At 36.5% G+C, this 24,765-nt stretch overlaps 1 protein-coding gene across 2 annotated transcripts in view; it reads right to left on the bottom strand.

The window, feature by feature from the left end:
* CADM2 (cell adhesion molecule 2) overlaps positions 1 to 24,765 on the bottom strand; it is a 688,787-nt gene that overhangs the window by 106,824 nt on the left and 557,198 nt on the right. For both annotated transcript variants that reach the window (XM_050891086.1, XM_050891096.1), the window contains exons 3-5: positions 23,816 to 23,968; positions 21,212 to 21,349; positions 15,153 to 15,323 (exon numbers count right to left, since the gene is read on the bottom strand). In XM_050891086.1, coding sequence (XP_050747043.1) covers positions 15,153 to 15,323; positions 21,212 to 21,349; positions 23,816 to 23,968 — 462 coding nt within the window. The remainder of the gene's footprint in view (positions 1 to 15,152; positions 15,324 to 21,211; positions 21,350 to 23,815; positions 23,969 to 24,765) is intronic.

Here is a 24,765-nt window from a genome sequence, read left to right as displayed (position 1 = left end):
ACAGAAGATGTGAGTTCTACAAAATTTCAGTGACAATCTCCTGTCATCCTGCATGCTATACAGTGATTTTGCAAAATGTTTGGATCTTCTCTTTGTACCTGGCTACAATGTTTTTGTCATGATCAAATTAGTCCAATAATAAATATAAACCAAGTTATTTGCTGTTTAAGTAACAACCAGTACATAAACTACTATTCGTCTCAACTTATAGTGTTGGGAAGGTTGGTTCACATCATTCTAAGGAAATGGGTGACAGTGTCAAGAAGAAATCACATTTCTCTTGGCTTCCACTGTTGTCCGTTCATCAGAGAATGTATTTTTTCTGGTCTGTAGGATATTAAAAGACCTGGCACAGAAAAAAATGTCCCATTTGGTGACAGTAACATATCAGGTTCAATATATATAAGGTGTATAGAGAAAGATTAATCTCTTGAATTACTTTAGTTTACGAGTCTTTGGGGTTCAAAAGGAAAAATCCATTGGTGATGTTCTTTTCTCTATGCACAGCACACATCAGTGTGATATATGCTGTCTAAATCTCTCTTTCTGAAAACACAAGGGATTCTGTGCTTTTTTTATTTTTCACAATGTCCCACTTAGTCTTCCAAGTTCAAACTAGTACCAAAAGAGCTAGACCTAGTGAAAACGGTAGAAAGAAAGGGAGTCACAGCTGTTCAAATACGTTTGCCTGTTGTGAATAAAAATGTACACCTCTATACAATACAATATTACAACAAACATTATTAAACCTCCAAAACAACGCCCTCCCATCTGATTAGTTTCCATGCAACCAAATTGTCAGGTGCCTATTTCAAAATCAGGGCAAACACAATCCTATCCCTAATCATGTTCTAAATAATTGAAAACAGCTCATTAACATCATTTGACCCTAGGCCTCCACTGGAATACTTTGATTCTGATGCATGTTTTCTTTGAAGGTGATTCTCTCTCTGTAGTTTATGCTATGAACATCTCTCCACCGGCACTAAGAAGCTGAGTTCGTTGTAATGAAGTCTGTGATCCTTGTTGGACTTACTGTTTGAGCGCAAATTATGTTAACAGTAATAGGAAAGACACCAATACAGGGAGGGATGAATACATCGTTGCTGAGTTTGTCAGAGCAAGTGAGTGCTCATAATACATCAGGATGTGCTACGTTATTCAAATCCCTCTTTCTAAAAACATTGATACTGCCTTCTTGTTTAATCTCTTAGGATGATGACTAGATGTTTTTAATTACCTTTTGTGACTAGAAGTTTTCTTCTATACACAATGATTTAAGAAGCCTTAAAAGTACTGCTAGTAAGAAAAGGCTTTGTTTAACAATGTAATTCTGCATTGGATCCAATAATATGAAATATGCCATTGGATCCATTCAGGAAGAGAGCTATGCTTGTGTGACAGAGCAATTCTTCCCACTGTGATCAGTGAGCTTCCCACGAATGCCAGGTTTTACCTTCCTGGACCCTAAGCAACACAAGGAACATGTCTTATTAACTACTCGCCAGTTCGGAAAACACTCACTCGAGCTCCAGGCAGCCCATAGAACAAAATACATAGGCCCTACCTATGGTGTAACATCCATGTCATGGCTGCCAGATCATTTGGCAGAGGCACTGGAATGAGGTTTCTGTCCTTCTCTAGAGGAAATTTTGTTGGGATTTCTAGGAATAACAGGAGGATTCTCATCTTCTCAGCAAGCAGGTTGTGCCTTGTTTTCATATATGAAATTCTGCTTTGGTTGGTTGGTGAGGCTCACTGCACTGTTCTCTTGCCATAACCTGCTGCGTTATTTCTAACAAGAGTCCCAATGGATCATAATATTACTATCCTCCTCAGATGAATAGGTAGGTCTCTTTCACTGAGGGTTATTGTTTCAAGCTGTCTGTGTAGCCAGCAATTGCCACTGCCCAGGAAAACTCAAAAATTTTCCTTTGTCACCAAAAGGGACAGAAATGTATTAGCCCCCCACCTTCCTGCTGTTGCCCACTGACGGTTCCCAGACCACTCTAAGTTCTGACATAATCATTTAACTGTGTGCAGCAGCATCTCCTGCCTGGATCTATAATAGTCAGGTTTACTCTGCCATTTTTAATTAATTTATTTACCTTGTTGTTTAATTTTTTGTGCATTAACTACCATTTCCTCTTTGTATCAGAGTCCAAATTAGTATGATTGATTCATTACAACACACTTTTCCTCTTACAAGTTTAGCTAAATTATGAGCTACCAACAGCATGTCTTTACTTCATAGTTTTATTTTATGACCACAAACCTTCTGAATATTGAAAAGCTTCCATAAATTTCTTTGATATTTTATTGTGGCAGTGAACAACAACAGTTCTGGTGCTATCATTTTAAAAAATGTTATAAAAATCTAACAGTCCAATAATAAAAGATTATTGCTACCTGGTAATAAATGACTGCCAGATGATAAGATTTTTTAAGTATTTCCTGAGAGACTAATTCATTTATTTTCTACCTTTTTTTGTCTGTTTTTTCAAAAAACATGTTTGTGAAATCTATTTATGTCACAGCCTTCTACATTTTTCATCGTGCTTTTTCTCTCTTATTTCCTTGGAACCTTTCCATCATTTCCAGATGCAAAGATAAAATAAGCAGATACCTCTGAAAATGATGATGTATCTACTTTCCAGATTAATCAGCACTGGAGTAAGCATAGGACAGGTTAAGGTATCCTTTTTTTTTTTCCCCGGAAACCATGAGAAGATCATAATTTTCATATATGCATAGCAATTACAAAACTCCTTGAAAATTCTGTATTCCTACATGATTTTATTCCTATTTCTAAAAAACCTAAGTAATTAAGCTTAGGGGAAAAAAAAAGACTTTTAAAGCAAATTCCAAGGATAAACCACTCTAGTATGTACAAAAATAAACATCAAATTGGATATCCCAAATGAGATCTGAAAGAAGAGAGAGGAGTGCTCTAATCAGCTCTGTGAAAGTGCTCACCGTTTTTAATAGCTTTTACACTTACCAGCTGCATGCATGCTACAGCTGTGAATCACATTCCCCAAAATTGGGCTTCTTTTGTAAATGACAAGTAGCATGGCTTCTGCCTGTGCCCTATTGCTTTGAATAAGCACTCGCAAAGCAAGTCTGCATTGGTAAACTTCATCAAACTACCCTGGAAGATACAGTAAGTTTGATGCTCTGCTTCAGAATATAACGAATGACTCATTGCTTAAAGAGATGAGAGAAAAAACTCAGTATTATGAATCTTACAAATTATTTTATTATTAGTATTTGTGGGTGAGACAATCTCGATCAAATGATTGTGTCATGGCATTGGTATTTCATTTCAATAAATGTGTTCAACAGTACTGTAAAATTAAGCTTTATAGTATTTTTTAAATACTTAGCTTTGATGAAAGTGCATACTTGGTACCATATCCGCATGGATATTCCTGTACCCTCTTTTTACACTCCTTTAAAAACTACTTTACAGTCAAGCAGGACCAGAAACAGCATATAGTCCCTTTGTTATCTGAGATTCTTTGATGACTATTATGTCATCCTTTATCTCGTCTCTTTTAATTTAGTTTAAAACGATGTTTGTTGAAGACAAAAGTAGTGAGAGTTTGCACCAGAAGAGTGTAAAAACACTCTCCTGGATGCAAAACAATAAGCCAAATACCAGTGTGGGGGAAAAGAAAGCTTGATCAGTGAAATATTCCCTCCTGACACTCATAATTCATGAGTGCCTGAATTCAAGCACCAACCTTGCAGGAAACCCTTTAGGTTACTAATTCTGTGAACACTGATTATCTGGTACTTTGTTAAAAATATTCATAGTACCTGTTTCAACAACTCACCTGTCAGTCATATTAGACTCCTTCACCACAATTGCTAAAAAGAAGAAAAAAAATTAAAAAGTGATAGTACATAATGTGTGGCTTGGGTTTTTGGGAAGGTGAAGGAGAAGATGGAGGTACACTACCAAAGCTCCATTTAAAATGTATTAAAACCTTACCCTTCCTTTGTCATGTAACGTGTTCATTGATCAGTCTTACCTACTTTGTGCTTGGTCTTAAAACTGGCAGAGATAAATGTGAGCATAGCGTTGGATATATCAGTAGACCCTGCTGTATTAAGCGGTAGACAGAGTGGCACTGTCACCACAGTTCTAAATGTGTGCCACTTCATGAGGATATTTAGCACCAGATACAGCTATTCCCCTTTACATGCTTTTGCAGAATGGGTCACTGGTTTCTTAGTTATCCATTAAGTCTCATACACACATGAATGATATGGTAGAAATAATATTTTCTTTGCAACTCAGTTCTGTTTTCTTCAGTGAATGCAAGTGATGAAGCTTAGTTTTACAACTTTTATCTTGTTTAATCATTTGTCATGCCACTTCTTCAGACTAAACAATCTCCATTTAGCCAGTCTCTGCAGATACGTAAATCTCTCTATCCCATTTAACATCTCCATTGCCTTACACTCTGCTCTCGCCAACTTATTTATATTTTATCTCATTTTTGCCATGTCACCTAAGAGGAGTAAAGAAAAAAAGCAAGAGAAAAAAAAGCCTTCTGCCTAAATCACACATGTTATCAAGAAATGCCTAACTCTGAGTCAGTGCATGACCTTTCAATGTAACTTTATCTACTCCATCCTCAGTTTCTTTTGCTTAAGGCCTTCAGTTTTCTGTTATGTCTGACTCAAATTATCTTGAATATGGCTTGAGAATTGCAGCACATCCAAAACTGTTGAAGGAGTAAATAAGAGCTCTGGATGCTCAGCATACCCAAATACCCTTTCAAGCCTTTCTCTGACATTCACATCAGATACTGGACACTATAAAAGTTTAATCTATATAAAAATAACTAAGCAGTAGTATCAGGGCATGAAAATTTGACTTGTTTCTTATAAATATATACCACACCCTCATGAAGGGCAAACTTCTGTTCCTTGGGAGGTCCTACTAACAATCTCTATATATGTTTTCCTCCAAACTGTCTCACCTGCTTGATAGTCTTTAGTTTTGGAAATAAACAGCCCTCCAAACTGTTCTGTAGGGAAGGCCTGCAACAGCTCTGTCCTTCTGTCATTAGGTTGACTGGCTGAAGGTGACCAGATTTGTAACCTGGAGCGTGAGCTATACAGATTCTGTAATTTTCATTGTCCTTCCAAGATGATCCCATTTGAAATAACACCAAGTCTAGGCTAAGAAAAAAACGAAAAAGATATTTTAAGCTTATTTTCAAAGGCAGCATGGAGCTTAATGGATCTTAGTCATGTACCTGAAAAATTCTTGCTCCAATTGGGACCCGATGTGGAATTTCTCAGACGCTGGGCTGTCATTCAGCCACTCAGTCTTTATTGTCCTGTTAGTGTTACCTGATATAAAGTAGTTATAACAAGTATATTTAAATACTTGCTTTCTATTTTTTCTGTAAATTCAACCTTCCACTACGTATATCTAACATAGACCATCTAATATTTTCACATTATATCCACACAGGCATTCGTCTTATCAAATACAATGCAGAGAAATTATATTTTTAATCCTTTTTATAGTAACTGATTGTTACTCAGATTAGGAGCTTCAAAAATCAGTCAGTCAGTCTTGGGGATACTGCTGCTGGGCTGTCTGTAATAGATCATTATTTCTGGAACCTACCTCCTTCAGCAGAGAAAGGTTTATCATTACAGGAAATCAGCTGTACTGCTTTTTTTACACCATTACACTAGTTGTCTGGTCTTTTCAGGTAGATGAACTAACTTGTTCTCTTTCTTATGTCCACCTAAGAATATCCTCTGGTGGCTTGACTGACTCACTGTGGGGATTTCTACTGATGACAATGGCACGTGGCCAGTCGTGACCAAATTAACTATGCGACCTCAAAAGCCTACAGTGAGCTCTGTAAGGTTCTGTCCCCAGCCTCCCCTCCAGAGAGAAAATAGTTGTTAGCCCACCAGTGCTCATTAATTCAGAAATGTCACCACACTGACTGAAGCTAGCATCTCCACATGGCAAAGCACTGTGCGGTTCAAACATGTATTTGGAACAGGTTCAGGGACAACCTCACTGTGCTCCATTTCCCAGCGTAGCCATGCCCTCATGTCTTTTCAGTCCTTTTACCACAGGTTGTCTCTTCCCTATGCCTAAAGGCTTACTCCTCTGAAATGGAATTATATTTATGTTTATTTCCTGAACATCCTACTTTTAATATTATTAAATGTTCCCTCCCAAACTTCCTTTGAAACCTTCTTGAGCCCTCTCTTAAACACATGACAAACAAATGGAATAACCTGCCCACACCATATGGTAAAGTTTCTATGCAGAATAGACAAGCCACTCTGTGGATTTTCCTATAAAAGATTTTAGAGCAAAATAAATTATATTAGATTATATTTCACTTGTAAACCATATTTGAACATAAACCTCCAGATGGGAAAGGTCAGGATTGTACATTAACCCTTTGAACTAGATATCCCCTTTGAAAGATGAAAGTTTGGCAGTAAATGGACCTACAAGTTTTTGAATTATTTTGCATTTAAATCATAGATTTCTTATTTTCATCCATCATTAACCTAATTGATCTCATTTAAATATGCAAATTGTGGCACTGAACTTTCATGTTCACAGATATCTTTCTATACTGTTTACAGTAACTATCCTTTATGTTTCATTTGTTTCAAGCATTCACTAATTTGAAAAGCTTAAACAAGATAATTTTACTTACTGACATGGTGTTTACATAATTATTGAGCTACATAATTAAATAGAATAACTTCTTATTTACTTTTCATTCAATATGAAGAGGTGTACATGTACTGAAGCAGTATCTTTTAATTTGCATTCTTATTATTACTATTTTTAACTGCATCTTACACTGGTAAATATGGAAATATCCCTCCTGTAAGGGAGACAGAATGGAAAGCTGGTCACCAAAGTATTGAAATAACATTGAGATGTATTTATTGTCCATATTAACATTCACACTGTTATTCAGGGATGAAAAAACCCCAACTGTTTGGGTAAAACACCAGAAGAGTATCTCAACACGGGTGAGTCTTGGGTGGAAACCTGAATGTGTATAAAGGGTAAACTTATCTCACAATATAACAGGGAGTCAGCTGGAAGATCTTGAAATTCTCTCATTCTCAAGGTCACAGCAGTCCAGCAGAATATCTTCATTGAAAGAGAAAAGCAGGAACACCACTCAGACAGTTGACCTCTCAAGGATGGGAGCATCAGCCGCAAGAGACGGTACCTCTCTGTCAGACTCAGGTAGCCATTTAAGAAAACATCTAGCTTTTCCTCATGAGCTTCTAAAGGATTTAAACAGCTGGCAGATTTTCACTGAAGTGAAGGAAATCACTGCTTGCTTAGGGTTACAGAGATTGTCTATGACCAGAGAGGGAGGTTTTGTGAGAGACCAAGGTCCTGTCTGCACATCACAGAAAACGTAGCCCTCTTGCTTTTTAAGCAGGAACAAAAAGTGGCTTTAATCAATAAGACCATTGAAATTGTGAGATGAAGGTCGGATAGAGAAACCCACTTGAAAAGCTGGGATCTAAGAACCTGAGGTCCATGCGTCCTGTTCTGTAGAGGTGGAGTACATCCTGAAAACAATATTGCTATAGCCAAGCCCAGGTGATCAAGGTGCTGGGTGGTATCTTACACTAACCAGCTACTACCCTCCATTAACTCTGGGTGGGAAGTATACTTCATTGCTAAGGATAAAGGACACATGTAAAAAAGATCCCTGGGACAGGCCAGTGCTGGAGCAAAACCCAGCACTCTTTGGTGTCTGAAGCAAAGACATTGTTCTTACAGCACCCACAGTCCCGAAAAATCACTCCAAAAAAAAAAAAAAAAAATTGTTCTGGGTTTCCCTCTTGTGGCCTATTATTCATACCTGTCTTTGTCAGGTATGCTTAACAGAAGGACTGATAAGAGATGACAGTCTCATAATGACTTAGTGACTTCCAAAAGGTTGGGTCTAGGTAGCTGTACGATAATGACAGCAGACTGTTTCCTCAAAAAAAGAACACATAGCCTAAATGTGTCTCGTTCCCGGAGCTGTCTAAGAACTCTGAAGAATAAAGCATTAAAGCCAACAAAAGCATTAGGAGTATATCAGTTTGGAACAAAATAATTCTGTTTCCTCAAAGGGAAATTTTCTTTGCCATTTGTTATGAACTGTATGCAATAGGGTGGGCCATGCCAGAGAATGTGCCGCTGCATCTGCGCCATAACGTTACTCTTGAACGAAGGCTTAAGCTTGAGATGTTGGCCACAAGTACCAGAGGTCTCTGAGGTATCACACTTCCCAAACACTCAAATTATTCTAAGATAAAATGGTTATAACAAGAGAGCAAATCGTGCTAATTTGGAATAGAGAACTGCAAAACCCTGAATGTGCAAATCTTACGAGTTCTTTCTTTTATGGCCCTAGAGAATTATGCCCTTGGAAAATCCAGGTCTTTTCACTGTATCAGAACTTATAGGAGAATTGTATGCTTAAGCTTATCGACTAAAGATATAGTTAGATAAACATTTTGTCTCGTGGCAACGCCAAAACAAGTTTCAGTTCTTACAAACACTCCAGCTATTTTCACTCCTGACTCAACATACAGTCTATCTGTATTTATTTGAGCTGGCTCAGTACTTTGGGGCCCTGTTAAAAAATAAATGAAAAACTGGAAGGCTGTGACACCTCATTATCCTAGTTAGTAAACCATTTCCTGACTCTGAGGATGTATCTCTTGCCAGACTGTCCATACAAAGATTGAGGCAGTGTGTAATCATGCCAAATATTCCCAGATTTTACTTTTAGCCAGTGTGTCTTTGAGGGTGTCACACAGCGTAATGAAGAGATGGTCATAAGAAAATGAGAATGACCAATAATGCTCTTGACTGATCAGAAACCAAAAAAGATCAGCATCAGTGAAGGAAATTTTTTTAACTCTCATATTTTCTTCACTTTGGAAAAACATGTTCTCTGCCTAGATAGTACAAGCTACTTCCAAAAAAGGGAAATGTGCCTTTGTTCTTAAAGCATGGGTACCACTTAACTCCTGGGGAGTTCTAGGAGACATACCTCAAGTAAAAAAAAATAATAATAATTAAAAGAAATAATCCTGAGGCCAAGGAAAAAAGGAGATAACTCATGCCGAAGTGCAAGAGCAAAAAAGTTTATTAAGCACAAAGTTGGGGAAAATAACTAAAGTAAGTAAAAAGAAAGCAGCACACGTTAAAATCTTATGTCTTAGTTGAACAGCTTCAAAAAGACAAATGGTCTGCCTCAGCCACACAGTTGAAAGAAAATGAATGTGACACATTTTATCCATTTACAGTACAGAAGGACCATATGTAGGCAACAGGGAAAACTGTCCCTCCCCCCTCATACTTTATCATAGCTAAGAGGTGTCCAATTTTGTGTGCTTTTGCATGGGCACACATCTGCCCCTTCTGAGTTACAAGAAGACAGCAAGTCCATGGTTGAGACAGTCACTCTGAACAGCCACCATTTAAAATGTAACTAATTCATTAGAATGAAACATTAAGATTTAAGGAAGACACTTTTTTTTTCTCTAAATACTGTTCTGATATGCAACTGTAAGTGTTTTAGGCATTCTTCATACACAAAGTGTCTAACAGTCAACTATGCATGATCCTTTCCTTGCCTCTTTTTATAATGCCTTATTTCATGTAGTACTATATGAATGTATATTATAATATATGCTATATTTAATATCTTATGTTTTTATATATTCACATATTCACACACACACCATATATATTATATTTCACATATTTTCACTGATTTTTGTTCAGAACATGCAATTGTAGAAACTGTGTTCCAACAAAAACTTGAAACCAGCCAAATAAAAATAATGGGCTAAACTTTCTTAGTGAGCATCAGGTAATGTAGCTCTTTGATAAAACTACTCTGCTTTACACCAGCAGAAATTCTAAACCCATCCTGTTGTCAGAGAAACCTCCATTTGTTAATACATCAGAAATCACAGTAGTACGCCGTTCTTAGACACACACGCACACACATGCACACTATTTTCTACACGGCTGCACAAGTGCATTGCTGATTTGCTTATCTGTAGCCTGCTGCATTCGAGGCGTTTTGTTTACTTAATTCAAAATCAATAAGTTTATTTCCCGGACAATAATTCCAACATTCTCTTGGAATAGCTGCCTAATTTTAAAGTCAAGTTTGGATGTTCATTGCAAAAGAATCTAATAACAACCCACAAATGAAGAAACAGCCTATTACACAGACATTGTTGGAATAGCCTGTAGAAGCAAGTTAGCTGATGGCTATAGACTTGTCAGACCAACAATTCACTGCACATCTGTGTCTGCCAATATAGAATTTACTCAAAATTGCCTCTCTAGACACTTCTTTACATAACACATATTTAGCTTATTAGTGCTGTCATTTGGGAGTGTGGTCAGCTTTTGAGCAAAATCTCACTGAGTCCGTTAGCATGGATCACATCACAGCTGCCATTTTAGAATCACGATGATTAGGTTTGAAGTTCAAATGATTTGATTTCACTTTAAAGCTTCAAAAGCAGCCCCTGGGGCAGACTTACACAATTAATTTTTACTGAGGTCTGCTGGGTAATTTACTGTAGTCAGAGAATCTTCACTAAGGTAAGGTAATTACCACTGGGTAATTTTATGGCACTCCGTTCAGTAGGAAGAAACATGTTGGCTGGCTTCTGCTCACATAAGACCTGGAGGAAAGTGAAGATGCTGCTTCTGGGAAACAACACGTGTCTGAGACATTGAGGAGGAATGACCAGAATTCACTCACTTCCCAGATGTGGACCAGGAGTTGTACTTGCCCTCAAAATGTCTTTTCAGGAGTGTGCATGAGGACTTACAGTATACAATCTCGTAAATATTGTACTGAGAAGCTTTAAAAATTGAAGTATTGCACCTGTGATTCTTTGATACAGGAACAAAGATTGCATTCTTAGTTTAGTTTGAACACAGAAGTAAACAATGAAATGAAATATCCCTTTGAGATTTGTATTTATCACTTACAAGAAGCACTTCCTAATAATCAGTGGCAGCTAGGCTGACAAGCAAACTTCAGAGCAAAGCCATGGGGGATACAAGTCTATTTTAGGTTTACTGTTGACAGTAAGGGTCAGGGGAAAAATAAACTCAGTGAGCAGTGTCATGCTACCACAAACCTCTGCTGGCCAAGCAGAAACTAAATTACCGCCAGACCTTTCAGCACGACAGAAAGACTTGGGCAATTGGGCTGCCCTGCAGTGCACAGAGCATGACATACAGATGAACAGGATTAAGCACAAGTGAGACATAACATAAATTAGTGATAAATAAAACTCAAAAGATTGGAGGAGCTAATTATCCCACAGTCTGGAGTGGGGTATAGTATGCTTACCCCAACAGCATCCCTATTATTTTAATATTTGAAGTCTGCAAAATTAATCTGGAAAGCCCTATGAAAACAAGGACTGATCATGGTCGTCTTCAAGATATCCTTCTTTTGGTCAAGCTATAAATAATATAGGTGATCTCTACTTCTGGACCTAACCATTAAAAAAAACAAAAAGAGCAGCAGAAGGACTCAGACATTATTTCTATTACATACACATATATATTAAAAGAAAGTAAAAACTTTCTTATCTTAAAAGTTTAGTCCTCAGCTTCATTTCATGTACTGTAATACTACTGGGGAAAGCTGATTTGATTGCTCTATCACACTAATAAAAGCTAAGATTTGTGTAAGGGGAAGAAGAAGGAATAAAGTATATTCCATATTGATATCGCTGCTGATGGCATTACTGGCTTTCGTTTTGTGAAGTTTACTTCCTATTAAAGCTGATGATAAAAGCAGCTGTGTGGACTCATAAGCACCTCTATCTACATCTCTCCATGGACTCATTACAAATATCTGTTTCATACAGTCTCATCCTCTAGGACAGATTTAATTTTATTCTATCTTTCACTAGGCATAAATAAAAACTTGTCTTTCCAACCATTGCATTGCTTTCCTTTTTCTCTACCTATCATCCACTGGATGCAAACACAATCCTGTAATTCCTACTGTTCTGTTGTTTTCCTTTTCTTTGCTTTTTTTTGTTTTGATGAAGCCACAAATGTTCTGTCCATTGTCAGGGGCTAGTTGCTTGAAACAAAGACAACTCCTTTACTTTCAAGCATAATTATACAGGACAGAAATGGCTAGACAATTTATTATTGCCCTTTTTTTCTAACCTGTGATGATACACTGATAATTCGTAAGGAGCATCCATGTACCACAGATAAAATTCTTCAGATTTGAGGAACGTGTTTAAAAACCAAGTGCAGTTCTAGTGGGTGATGCCCAATCATTGTGCATCCGTTCTCTGCCAAACTGATGCTCATCTGTGCTGTTCTGTTTGACCATTTTAAGGTACTTGCTTATCATTCTCCCATAGCTCTCTGCTCATCTGAAATACCCCTGGGACGTTCAGAACAAGTGCCCTATGGAGCAATGCCACACTACTTGGTTGTGATTTCGGAGCCTACAGGACGTCAGATTAACAAATTCTCCTGACTTTTCTCATGGGGTCCCATAATTCATCTTTTTTGTCAGCACTATTTTTGAACTGCTGTCAGGTGGCATTGAGGATATATTGGGTCAGCTCACATTGGGTCCTGTGAGCATGCCTCTCATTAATACAAATAGGATGTCTCATATATGTTTGAAGTCTTATGGATTGATGGAAAAAAGTCGGCAGCTTCCAGTGACTGCAGTAATACCCACAACAATGGTGAGCAATACCAGGAGAATAAAATCAAAGGGCCCAGTTCCAGTGTGATGTACTCCATTCAGAGTCTTTGGGATTGCTCTAGTAAATTATCTTTCTCCTCTTTTTCCTTCAAGGCTCCCTGCTGAACCACATCATTAGTTCCCTGAATCACCTTCTCTTTTTATAAAGTTTCCTTTAGAAACTTGCCCAGCGTAAGACTTCTGAATATGTTGACCATGGCGATGTAGGTGGTGAGGAAAAGGACAATAATAGCCTGTTCTTAGTTTCCTTGTCACCAATAATAAAATACCGTTTTCACCATGGTTTTAAATGGTATTTCCACCCTCTCTTCTAAATTTGAACTTTTGGCACGTTTCGCACTTATCTTTCCACATATAATGACTCTATACTAGTGCTGGAGAGTATTAAATTGATTGGTGGAAAATTAATGGAGCAAGCAGGAATGATAGAGAATAATTACTTGTGCATTGTGGCTTTTGATAAGCTGGCAGTCCGAGGGGGCAGTAACATAAAGCACATTAGTAACTGTAAACGCCCAGTGCAGTTTGTCCTTGTTAGAGAACTTCAGTGAATCCACAGAAGAGAGAGAAGGATCTTGTTCAAAACATGAAGCAACAGGCATAGAGAAAGGTGCACCCCACTGCTATTTAGCAAGGTAGTGTCTTGCTACCTAGGGTGCAAAATGGAAGGAAACAACAAATATTCAAGAAGCTTTATATATGAGAGGCCACAGAAAGGCTTCTTTGCCTTACGATCTTATGATGCTTACACAACCAGAATCCTGCCTTTACCTTGAATCACATTACACTGCAGCCACTGTGACCCAGTTTAAACCTCGTATAGCTGTCCTATTTCTGTATCTACTGTTCCATTCAATCTGGTTCATCTCCTGTAGTGCCAACATCTTGAGCAGGGCACTGAAGGAAGAGCAAGCAATTTGGAAGTGAAGGCATGGGCCAGCTCAGTGGCTGATGGCTGTGGGATTTAGAATTCAAGGAAATAAATCTGTTAAGGATTCATGTCTCTAGTTCAGATGCCATTTGAACATGTTAGGCGAGGCAGGTGTTTAGTAGCCATTTGGTGAAGAAAGGCTTTGATCTCCCTCAGGAAAATGATGGGTAGAATGTTTCAGAAAACAGTTATTTTCTGTACATATTACTTGTGGATACTAATCCACATCCTCCTCATTTTCAGACTTTTTTGCAGATGGCATTTTTAGCAATGCTGTCAGCTTCTATGCATGGAGTGCTTTTGCCATTACTGCATTTTACATGTGCTACAAGTCTTAGATGCTTATAGAAATATCCCTCTTTAGAAACGAGTTATATACGCCAGCAGTCCTTGACGTGGTATCTCAGGAACAAGCTGCAGTTACTGGAAGCTTGTCTGCTTTATGGACAAGCTTGTCTGCTTTATAACATGTTGATTACATCCACCCTGGAAACAGATTCATGAAAGGTCTCTCCCCTTCCCCTGGTCTGACTATATTTTGCAGATGCCTGTTTTTGCTAGCTGGCAATCAAAAGCACAGGTGTTCTGCAGAAATCCAAACAGCTGTACCCTGAAGAATGGTGGGTATAATGCAAGGGAATATAAAAATGTCAACTGAGGGTGAAAAGGTGTTCTCCTGAGTGTCTCACAGTTTATAAGTGAAAAAAACCTGACTCAAAGGACAACATGAGTTCAGAGTAGGGCACACATACATAGACAGGTTCATTCAACTTTGAAACAATGCACTGTGGAAAACATCAAGTTTCCAGAAATCCTATTTGAAAAAATAAACCAATATATAGAGATACAAATTAACTGAAGTTTGGATTATCTAGAGTAACATCCTGTATAGACAAGGCCTAAAAATAAATGCTAAAGGGCTTTTCCTCCTGGACTTGCGTTATTAACAGCATTACACAGTTTCATTAGCAGGATTCAAAGTTATTGAGGCAGTCTGCTGCAAACTTTGCTTCTTCATACCCTTGTTTCAAGTTTCTCGATACTTTAAAGGAAAATTGTGAATTACTATGATCTTGATTTTTAAGAACTCTTTCACATAGCTACAATGATAAACAAAAAAGATAAATGCATTTCCTCTCTACCATTTCTCAAGGCAAACCAGGAACTCAGTCCCATAGTGTTTTCACTGGTAAAGCTTTCATTAAAATTTTTAGAGTTACTCCTGTAAAAAAACAAAAAACCCCCAACCAACCAACCAACCAACCAACCACAAACCAGAGAAGCTGGCTAAAAGAAAGATGTTATCTATCCGCACAATATTAGAGATTTTTATAATTTTCCCACAACAGAAACTCTGAAACAAAACAAAACTATAAAAGCAAGCATGTGTAACGTGTATTACTTACAGTGTATTTCTAGAACCTGCATTGCTATCTGAGGTGTAGAGTTTAGGGACTCATGATCTACTCTGCAACTTACAACTGCACCATCATCACTGCGATCTGCTAGGAAATCCAGCGTGCTGCTGACTGTGAATGTTTTACGATTTGCATCTTCTTCTTTTAAATATTTAACATCTGAAAGAAAGAATAAACAAACAATTTTCTCTCCAATATGTTTAGGAAAAGTAGTCCAGCATTAGAGAACTAAATTATTTATCACACTTGTTGAAAAAACAGGTCTTTCATATCTGTATTGATCTCTTTAAAACAAAAGTAATTAGAATGTAGTTATTCCCCGGTTTGCTCTGACTGTCAGAGCAGGAGATATATATTGAAAAAGAAAATTTTAAAATTGGTTACATGATACTGCACTCAAACGGAAATTCCTTTCGTCATTATCTCTTATATGTTTAGGTCCAAATTTGATATAAACCTTCTCTGCAATTCATTAGAAACAATGTGGTCTCCTCCCACCCTCACTTACCTTACGTATTCACAGTGTCACTAAATATTAAATTTTCCAAGTCCATGCTTATAATCTTTCATAGTAATGCAATACATGGATATTACTGAAGCCATGTGAACAAAGGGTTGCATGCATGTAGTCACATTATTCCTGTGCTTACTTTATTCATTGTTTATTCTGTTGTTTGGCTAGAATTATGCTAATTTATGAATTAATTAATGGTGATGAACAACTGTAAAAAGAGCATGTCCTAGTATATACTGCAATCTATAGACAAGTCCCAAGAAGATGAAATAAAATTACTTCAAAAAGACCTTCTACTCACTGCTTTACATCATGCTAAATTGGCCTACTGCTTTTGTACAGATTCAGTTAAAAACCTCTTTGACAGTTTTCAGCCCAGACACTAGAGTGCAGGGAGCCTACAGCTATGCTTAAGAAGTATTCAACTCAGCTCCAGGTTAAGGTTCAAATTCAGAAAGTTTCGTTGTAGGATATACATGTTAGATCAGAACTGAAGATCCAAAAGACTGAGCATTTATTTTAAAAAGTTTTAATGTATTAACTGCAACACAAGATCTTCTTACACATACTTTAGAATTGTTTTACTCGGTTCCCAACTACTCATAATACTTATTGATCTTAATTTATTTCAGCAAAATAGTAAGCTCATTATATTGATTTGTTACAATGAAAGCTTTAAAAGACATATATAAATACATAAACATATATATTAAATTACAGTGAGATTGCATATGTCCTCTGTGTCCTAAAAAAAAAGTGAGAGGTTTCAGTTTTACAAATTATACTAAATCCCATTAGAGAAGAAGATGACCTAAATAAAATTTCCATGAAATATCAATTTTAGAAAGCAAATCTTAAATGGCTTAAGCTACATCTTTTTAGATTAAAAATACCTCTGAAATCAGAAAGGTGGTCTTTTTCGTTGTCTCCAGATAGATGAAGACACCGCATAGTTATATGATTTCCATTTTTCCCTAAGAAATAATTATTTCTTGCATACAAGCATTTTTCTGCTCGTTGGTTGCTAAGCTTTAAGAGATTTCAATTTCTGCCATGGTGACAATTAATATTTAGGGATCAGTAGGCGATAGAAATGTTGACCAGGGCTAAAGCAAAGTTATGATAATCAAACAACAAATGTCTTCACTAATATTTAAAGCAAACACATGAGATTTTGTTCCCAGAGTTAGATTTCCAAATTTAATAATAAGCACCTATATAGATAGCCTTCTGCTTATAAGTAATGTACACATCCCTTTGCTTACTGACTTCAGGTAGAGGACAGACAGCTCCTGAAAACATCAACAACTTTAATTTCAGTGAGAGGTTGTGGATGCTTAATCCTTTAGAAAAACAAAAGCAGTTAATTTCCTAAATGGATGTTTAGAAGCCTTTCTCTAGACATCTATTGTTTGGAAAAGTTCAACTCTTAGAGTTAATTACCTCTGTAAAAAGGATGGTGATGCTATTCTATAAACTGTTGACATCCTCATCAAGAGAAACACTTAGCTTGTCCACTTTATCAGCTGTATCTTCTTAGATGTTTCTTCATAGCAAAATGAAGGTGTGATTGTAATATATGCTAACTGAATGTAAGCCCACCTGGATGTAAGAGCAGTGGAGATCAGGTACTGGTATGTTACTGTATGCTAGCATTCAGGATATTTACCCAGGTTTTTTACAGAATTTTTAAATATGTCTACTGCAGTCCATTATTTCATTTATTTCTATGCTACTCCTTCCTCTCCTAAATAACCCCTTGAAAAAAGGTTTAAAAGAAAAAAAAAAAGATCCATTATAGAGGCACTTTCTCTGGAAATCACTATAATGAAACAGGTTGGGGCATGACTAGACAGAAAGTAGCTTTATAGAGGAGGAACTGGGGGTCTTGAGGGCAGGTTGAACATCAGTCAACAGTGTGCTTTTACAGGGTTGAAAGCTAAAAAGTTACTGCCCTGCATTAATAATAGCATAGCCAGCAAGTCAAGGGAAGTGATTCTTCTCCTCTATTCGGCACTTGTGTGGCTGCACCTAGAGTACCAGGCCCAGTTTTGGGCTTTCCGGTACAAGAAAGATGTCGACAAACCTGAGTAGGTTCAGCCGAAAGCCATAGAGATGGTTGGTGGCAGGAGCATACAATGTACAAGGACAGCTTAAGATAGTTGGGTTTGTTCAACCCGAGGAAGACAAGACTAAAACCAGATCAAACTGTTGCCTTCAAGTACCTAATGCACAGTCACAGAGAAGAAAAAGCCAGAGTCCTCTCAGAGGCGTACAGCAAAAGTTGAAGGGCAATGAACACAAGTTACACCAAGGCGAATTCTGATTACATATCAAGAAATATCTACATATAATGAAAATTCTCCACAATAAGGGCTTTCAAATACTGAAACACCTAGCCCAGACAGACTATGGAATCTCTGTCCTTGGAGATTTTTCAAAATTGAATTGGAGAAGACCTTTGGCAACCTGATCTAACCTTTGAACAGAGGTTGGGCCATATGAAATCTAAGGGTCAACTGTGGGCCCGCTTCTATGACTCTAACAGATAGGTGCACATACGGATATGCTTGTATTAACTAATACTAGTTTATATCTCATAAGTAGAGATGTTTGATAGTGAAAACAATAAATAGAAATGATAGAATGTCTATCATTCATTGTTCATTGTCAACTATTTATAAAAGCACATACTTGTAACATCCATATAGAAACACTCATCTTTTAAAAAGACAGTTTTGCTATTTTTACAAGGCAAATATAATTTTTGTTTACATTTAAAAACAAGTTCTGACATGAAATGGCCTTGTTATCTAAAAAAATTTCATCTTTGTTTTAGAGGTTTATCAAGACAAAATGCTCAGTGCCTCTCTGAGTTCTTTGTGTATATTAAAAATATATAAACTAATTCAAAATGTCTTAATCTCTTGCAACAAAACAAATTAATATTATCTTATTTATTTTTGAAGCCCAATTTTGCTAGGGGAAAAAAAAAGAAAATCCATTAAAAAATATTTCTGAAACCTAAAAATAATTTTTTTTACATAATACTGTTGAAATAGCGTGTAAGAAATTTTGTTGAAAAAAAGGATTTTTTTTTTTTACAAAAATTATATATTTAGCTTCTATTTATGCTAAACTGCAGATCGCTGTGTTAATTTGGTGCATATATGAGAGACAAAACACTAAAGTAAAAGGTATGGTACTCAGTGCTTCACATTCAGTCTCTCTCATTACTAACACTTACTCTATCAAACAGATTCCTTTACCAGATGATGATTCCTTTTTTAAGTAATAGCAATGGAGCTACAATTTTAGAATGGCTTTTTCCCCTTTGGTGCAACTCTGAACTCAATGCATCATTTATATTCTTTTGCACCATGTATAATACACTGTAACACAATTGGATTTACTGGTGCTAGACAGACGAACTCCTAACCTTTAATGTCAGCTGCATTAGCATATAATTTCATATCTATTTTCTCAGATTTATCATTTCACCTTTTACAGTGCACAAAGCTAATGTAACTTCTGCTGATGCCACTGCAAACTGGTTAGGTTATTTTATTTCTAACCTTTGTGAAATGGCAATGTGCTCTTCAGAAGACCTAGAAAACTCAGCTGAAATGAATGTGCTCTGTACTTTCCTCTCATTTCTGTTTGTTGGGTTTTTTTTTTCCTTTACTGTTCTTTTTCACACATCTTCTTTGTTCCTTCCCCACTCCCTTTTTTAAAAAAACATCCCTTTAGGAACTGTTGAGAAGAGCAAATTAGTTAAAGAGTCAAATCGCCAAATTGCTTGCTGGCTTCAATTACATGTCAGCTGAAAGAAAGGCAAAGTTACTACACCAGATTGTAAAATATAATTTTTAAAATAACAGCTTTTCAGATGTGTTGCCTTGCTGTTAGGCCAACTGTATCAGTGGTTCTCTTAAAGTATTGACATTGCTTAGAGTGATTTTCAATCTTTACATGTCTTGAATATATATATTCATCCTGTCATCTTTTCTGGATGACAGAATCTATGCTGTGCCATGTGTGTTAGCTGTGCTGTTAAATTCCTCTTTTTAATTACGTTTGATGAGGAGCTGCTTTTCTTTCAGCAATCTCCTCAAATTTCCCAGTGGCTGGAAAGAATGGTTCTCTGTTTCCTTATTTTCTATCCTTGTTACAAGTGCTCAAACACATTTCAAATGATTCCAGCCTAAAATTCCTGTCTCCTTCAACACTATTCTGATTTTCATCAGAAATCTAAAGACATTTCTAGAATGGACTGAGTTCCTTGGACAATCAACTGCAATCGCCTTTATTTACCAGTTTTATATCACAGCTCTGGTTGTGTACATTGAACTGGGGTAGAGAACAGTAAAGGAAGATTAATGGATTCTGTAATTAATGCTGTAACTTTGCTTGAGGCAGTTTATTGAGCTAACAAAATCCACAATGTCAGACAAATATGAGACAAAGCAGATAAAAGTTGTTGGGGTTTTTTTTAAAGCTACACAGAAAAAGTGGATTTTGAATCATTTATTGATCTGGTCTTATAGCAGAATGAATAGAGATGACATGAATAAATACCAATACATTATCCTTTTTATTCATCTGCTCTGTAATGGGCACCTCAGTTGGCTGTGGTAGATGTGACTAAGCCTTCTGTTATAGGAAGCTCTCTCCACCCACTCACCAAAAAGGATTTTAAACTATCCCAGCATTTATGAGAATATGGACTAGAAAACTAAGTTTTAAGTAAAGAACATACAAAGTGAAAGAGAAAAGGAATAAATAGCTTTTATATGCACCTCTTTTCTATGTCACTGCATCCTCAAAGGCAAATCCTTGCTTTCAGGTTCGGTTTTAGTCATCTGATGACTTTTCAGTTACAGCAGATTTTGTCCAACTCCCCCCAGTCCCTGTGAAGTTCTCCTCATCCCCTTTAAAGTCTGTCTTCTCCCTGCTCCTCACCACAGACTCTCAGTGTGTTTGCCTCAGCTGCAAGTTCCCAGTTTCTCAACTGAGATTCCCTCAATTGCTACATCCTGACTCTTCCTCACCAGAGCAGGCTCCGTAGCTCCCTTTCGGGAAGTGCAATCTCCTGTCTCCTCCAGACAGTTCTGCCTCACCCGGTCATTTTACTTAGAGGAGTGTAACATAAAACTGGCAATTGACCAAATCAGGCATATGTCATATTAGAAAGGCAAAAAGAAATGAAAAGGTAAAATATCTGGGGTGAGTGGTAAGGCTGTGATAACTATCCATACAATGTTTCTCTATGAAGCATCACAGTTGAGTTTATTACACTAAACAGAGTTCAGGGCAATTCAAAACATCAGTTTTTACCATTTGAAGAAAAAATAAAAAGATGGTTATATGACCATTCCGGTAACTTACAATCAATTCCTTATCTATGCACTATCACTGATTCATTTAACGATTAAATACGAGAAACTTTACAAACATGAATTAAAAAATATAATTCTAAATAATATATAGTTTTGACAAATGGACCAAGTTACATCAAAGTCCTTTTAAATACCTTTAACTTCTTTGTCGTTCTTGAACCATCTGATATCAGCCGCTGGTTTACTACCAGACGTCTTGCAAGTTAGCTGCATCCTCTCTCCCTCCATAACTGGTGAGGTAAATCCAGTAATTTGTGGCTTATCAGGAACACCTAACAAGCAAACAAGCAAAATGTCTCTGATAGTGTCAGCTGCTGCCATGAATATATGACCAACTTAAAGTTCACTTCTTCATATGCTCTAAATTCTGGAAACAGAATAATTAGTTCCTTGCCTTGTCAGTGAATCCTGTTTCCTATTGCAAATAAACTGTCAATCTGAACTGTAGTTCATTCTAAAGAATTAAGGAAAACAGAAATTATCTAGTTTTCTAAGGGAAACATCATATTTTATAAACTATCTTACCTACATATATTCTGCATGCACATCTAGTCTGACTTGCTATTATAAGGTTTAAACTGGTCTGCACAGCAAGCAGGATGACAAAGTCTATTAGAAGTACATTTGTGAAAATAGAATGTAACTGGCAACAAAATGCTGAACTGATCTAAGTTCAGAACAGATGTTTAAGTATGAATTATGAAGATTTTAATACAAAATCCAGGGAAAAGGGAGGATGAATATAAAAGCAGGAGTTACTTTATCTTCAGAGAACACATAACCAAAAAACCAATAGGTATAATCACAATTCCATTGGCTATGGAGAATTCTTCAGCTGAATCCAAGTTCTTTGGAGGAGGTTGAATGATCATGACATACTATATACATAATATTAAATTTGGAAATAGTTGTTTTTCAATGAACCATATAAGATTTTTTAAAAATTATGAAAAGAATTGGGAAAAAATTGATCACTACATGTATAAATCCATTTGACTTCTGAAAACACAAGAATAACCTATTTTAAAGTGATACTGATAACTGTAATTTTAAAATCTCTGAAAATGTCATTGTTACAACTTGCATCTGCAGCGCTTTGACGCATTCATATTTGTGGCTAGATAAAGGGATGAGTCACAGTAATTGATCCTGTGCCCTATATTTCACAATTTGGTTTGTTTACATCTCTTTTCCAAAATGACAGATTATGTACATAAAAACCAAGCAGCAGTACCTATAGCATAGTACATTTCTCTAATAAATCTATTCCTCTCTTTCAGGACAGAAAATGGTGTCTACTATAATACCTTGACACTTAAATCTTCTAATCCATAACAGAGCAGTCAATAAAGAGATTATTAGTACATAAAAGGATAGTTTATCTGATTAAAAGATGTAACACATTTCAATGGAAAATATGCCCTTCTCAGATAGAAAGTGTTCCAAGAGTTTAAAATGTTACTTTGAAATAGAAAATTAAAAATACAAAATGAAAAAATACAGGCATCTTAAACCTTGCAGCTTTCTTTCTTGGAAGGTAAGTAGCTGATGTTGGGAAAATTTCATTAAACCCTCTCCCAAAATGAAGGTAAAACTAAAAGGACTGTGAAAGATCAAGTTACTTTGGTTAATAAATACTGGCTAGATGGTTTTTTGTCTTTGTAACACCATTCTATGTCTTTATGCCATTTAAAAGGTTGAACTAGTCTACTCATCTATTGTTTAGAACATGAGATGACTCTCTACAGAAAAGAAGATTAACCATAGGCAGTTGTTATTCCAGAATATTCTGCTTTGAGTGGGTATTTTTTGTCCTTAATGGCAAACTTGTGAAGATTTTTGTAAAACAGTGTCACAGGGACTGAAAGGGAGACGTATTTCATATCCTATGCACAAAACCAATTCCCTGGCTGGATTAATGTGAATATTACTGGCGCAGAGAACATCTTACATTAGTCCTATTAAACTCAACTGTCTGCCTGTCTACATATAAAAATAAAACAAAAAGAAAGAAAGAGTCAAGCTCAGGGACAGAAAAAGGAGAAAAGAATAAAAATAAATCTCTAAAATCATATAACCTCTTAGGTACGCAGGTGTGTTTCAATGAACTACAGCAATTTTGGCTGATTGGGCTACTGACATTCATAGAATCATATAAAGCTTCAAGCAGAAACTTTATTTCCTGGGCATCTCTCGAAATGTATTGCTTTTCTATGTGTATCTATAACCTTTGGGGAAAACAGCAGAGCATTTAGAGGATAAAGCATAAAAGAAGCAGCAAACCCAGTGAAAAGATGCACTTTATAGACAAAAAAAGAAAGCAGAATGAGCCAAGAAAATGCACAGCTAAGGAAAAACGGTAAAGCTCAAAAGCCCGTTTTGATTTCATGCTTTCTGATTTTCTCCCCTTTGCCCTATACAATACATTGTTAGGAGATGAACACATGCACCTTCTTCGCACTTCTGGTGCTTGGGATGTAGAGGTTATGTCCATTTTATGGAGCACTCATACCATGGTATTTGTGTGCTCCCTAATTCATTATCCTGCCACAGCGCAAATAGTTAAGAGGCATGTTATTTTTCAGCACAGTAATATGGAACAATAAACTTTAGGGAAACAAGATCAGACATTTACATTTATCTTGCGCCAAGCTTTAGAAAAGTTCATTCTTATCATAATTTGACAAAGCCTGAGAAGTTTAACACTTGCTTCTTTATGCTCAGCTATTTATACTTACCGAGAACGGTAAGAAAAGCCTTGGAAGTTTTGACAGGCATAGTAAATAAGGAACAGGTGTACTGCCCTTCATCCGACAGAGACACATCACTGACACTGATACTCAGTTCATGCCATGAAGCTCGGACCAGCTCAATTCTGTTGTCCCTCAGAGCTGAAAAACAATAATTCATGTTATAAGGTAGGACACAGCACATTAACAAAGCGTGGTATGTTATACAAGAGCCTCTATGAAGTAGTCTAGTGAAATCACACCCTAGAATACAGGGATATGGACACAGCAGTCTTTATGCACAGTAGTTTGTTTTCTCTGTGGAATAAAGTACAAGAGTACAGCAAGTTTCTGAATAGTGTACTGAGTGACTTGTAATGTATATAAACCTAGAAACTAAGGGACTTCAGTTACCTTTGATCTTCCTCTAAAAAAACCAACATTGACTTTGATTTCTGCCCCCTAACAGCTTTGTTCTGTGCCTAAAATAACGCCTTCCTAAACCCATTTTCTTTTTCATGTATTTACAAATGCGGGTGAATATTGAGAATCCTGTTTCATCTACTAACAAACTATATTTTCAACCAAGAAGTCTAGCATTGCATAGCTTGCCTACAGATTTTTCTCACATCCACTACTACTCATATTGAACTGGAATATCAGATTTCTTGAATGCTGTAAGAGTATTTCTTATTATGAATATATTGAAAGTTCCACTTCTACATGAATATATAATACAATTAAAGATTTGAGGTAATTGAGTATAGTGGCTTTACTTTTTTGATTATGACAAAAATCTGATCTTCTATCAGAAAATCCTTCCCAACAAAATTTTGTTTGCAGCAGGCAGATTTACTTAAAATCAAAATGTCACTTTAGCTAATGCTTTGAAAATTTAAATATTTTAAAGCCTATATATAGATTAACCCACATTTTCTATTGAAAAACAGTCAAAACAT

The sequence above is a fragment of the Gymnogyps californianus genome, chromosome 1, assembly GCF_018139145.2.
Source record: "Gymnogyps californianus isolate 813 chromosome 1, ASM1813914v2, whole genome shotgun sequence".
NCBI lineage: Eukaryota > Metazoa > Chordata > Aves > Accipitriformes > Cathartidae > Gymnogyps > Gymnogyps californianus.
Note: the sequence above shows the minus strand (reverse complement) of the source record. Positions and strands in the feature narration are given on the sequence as shown.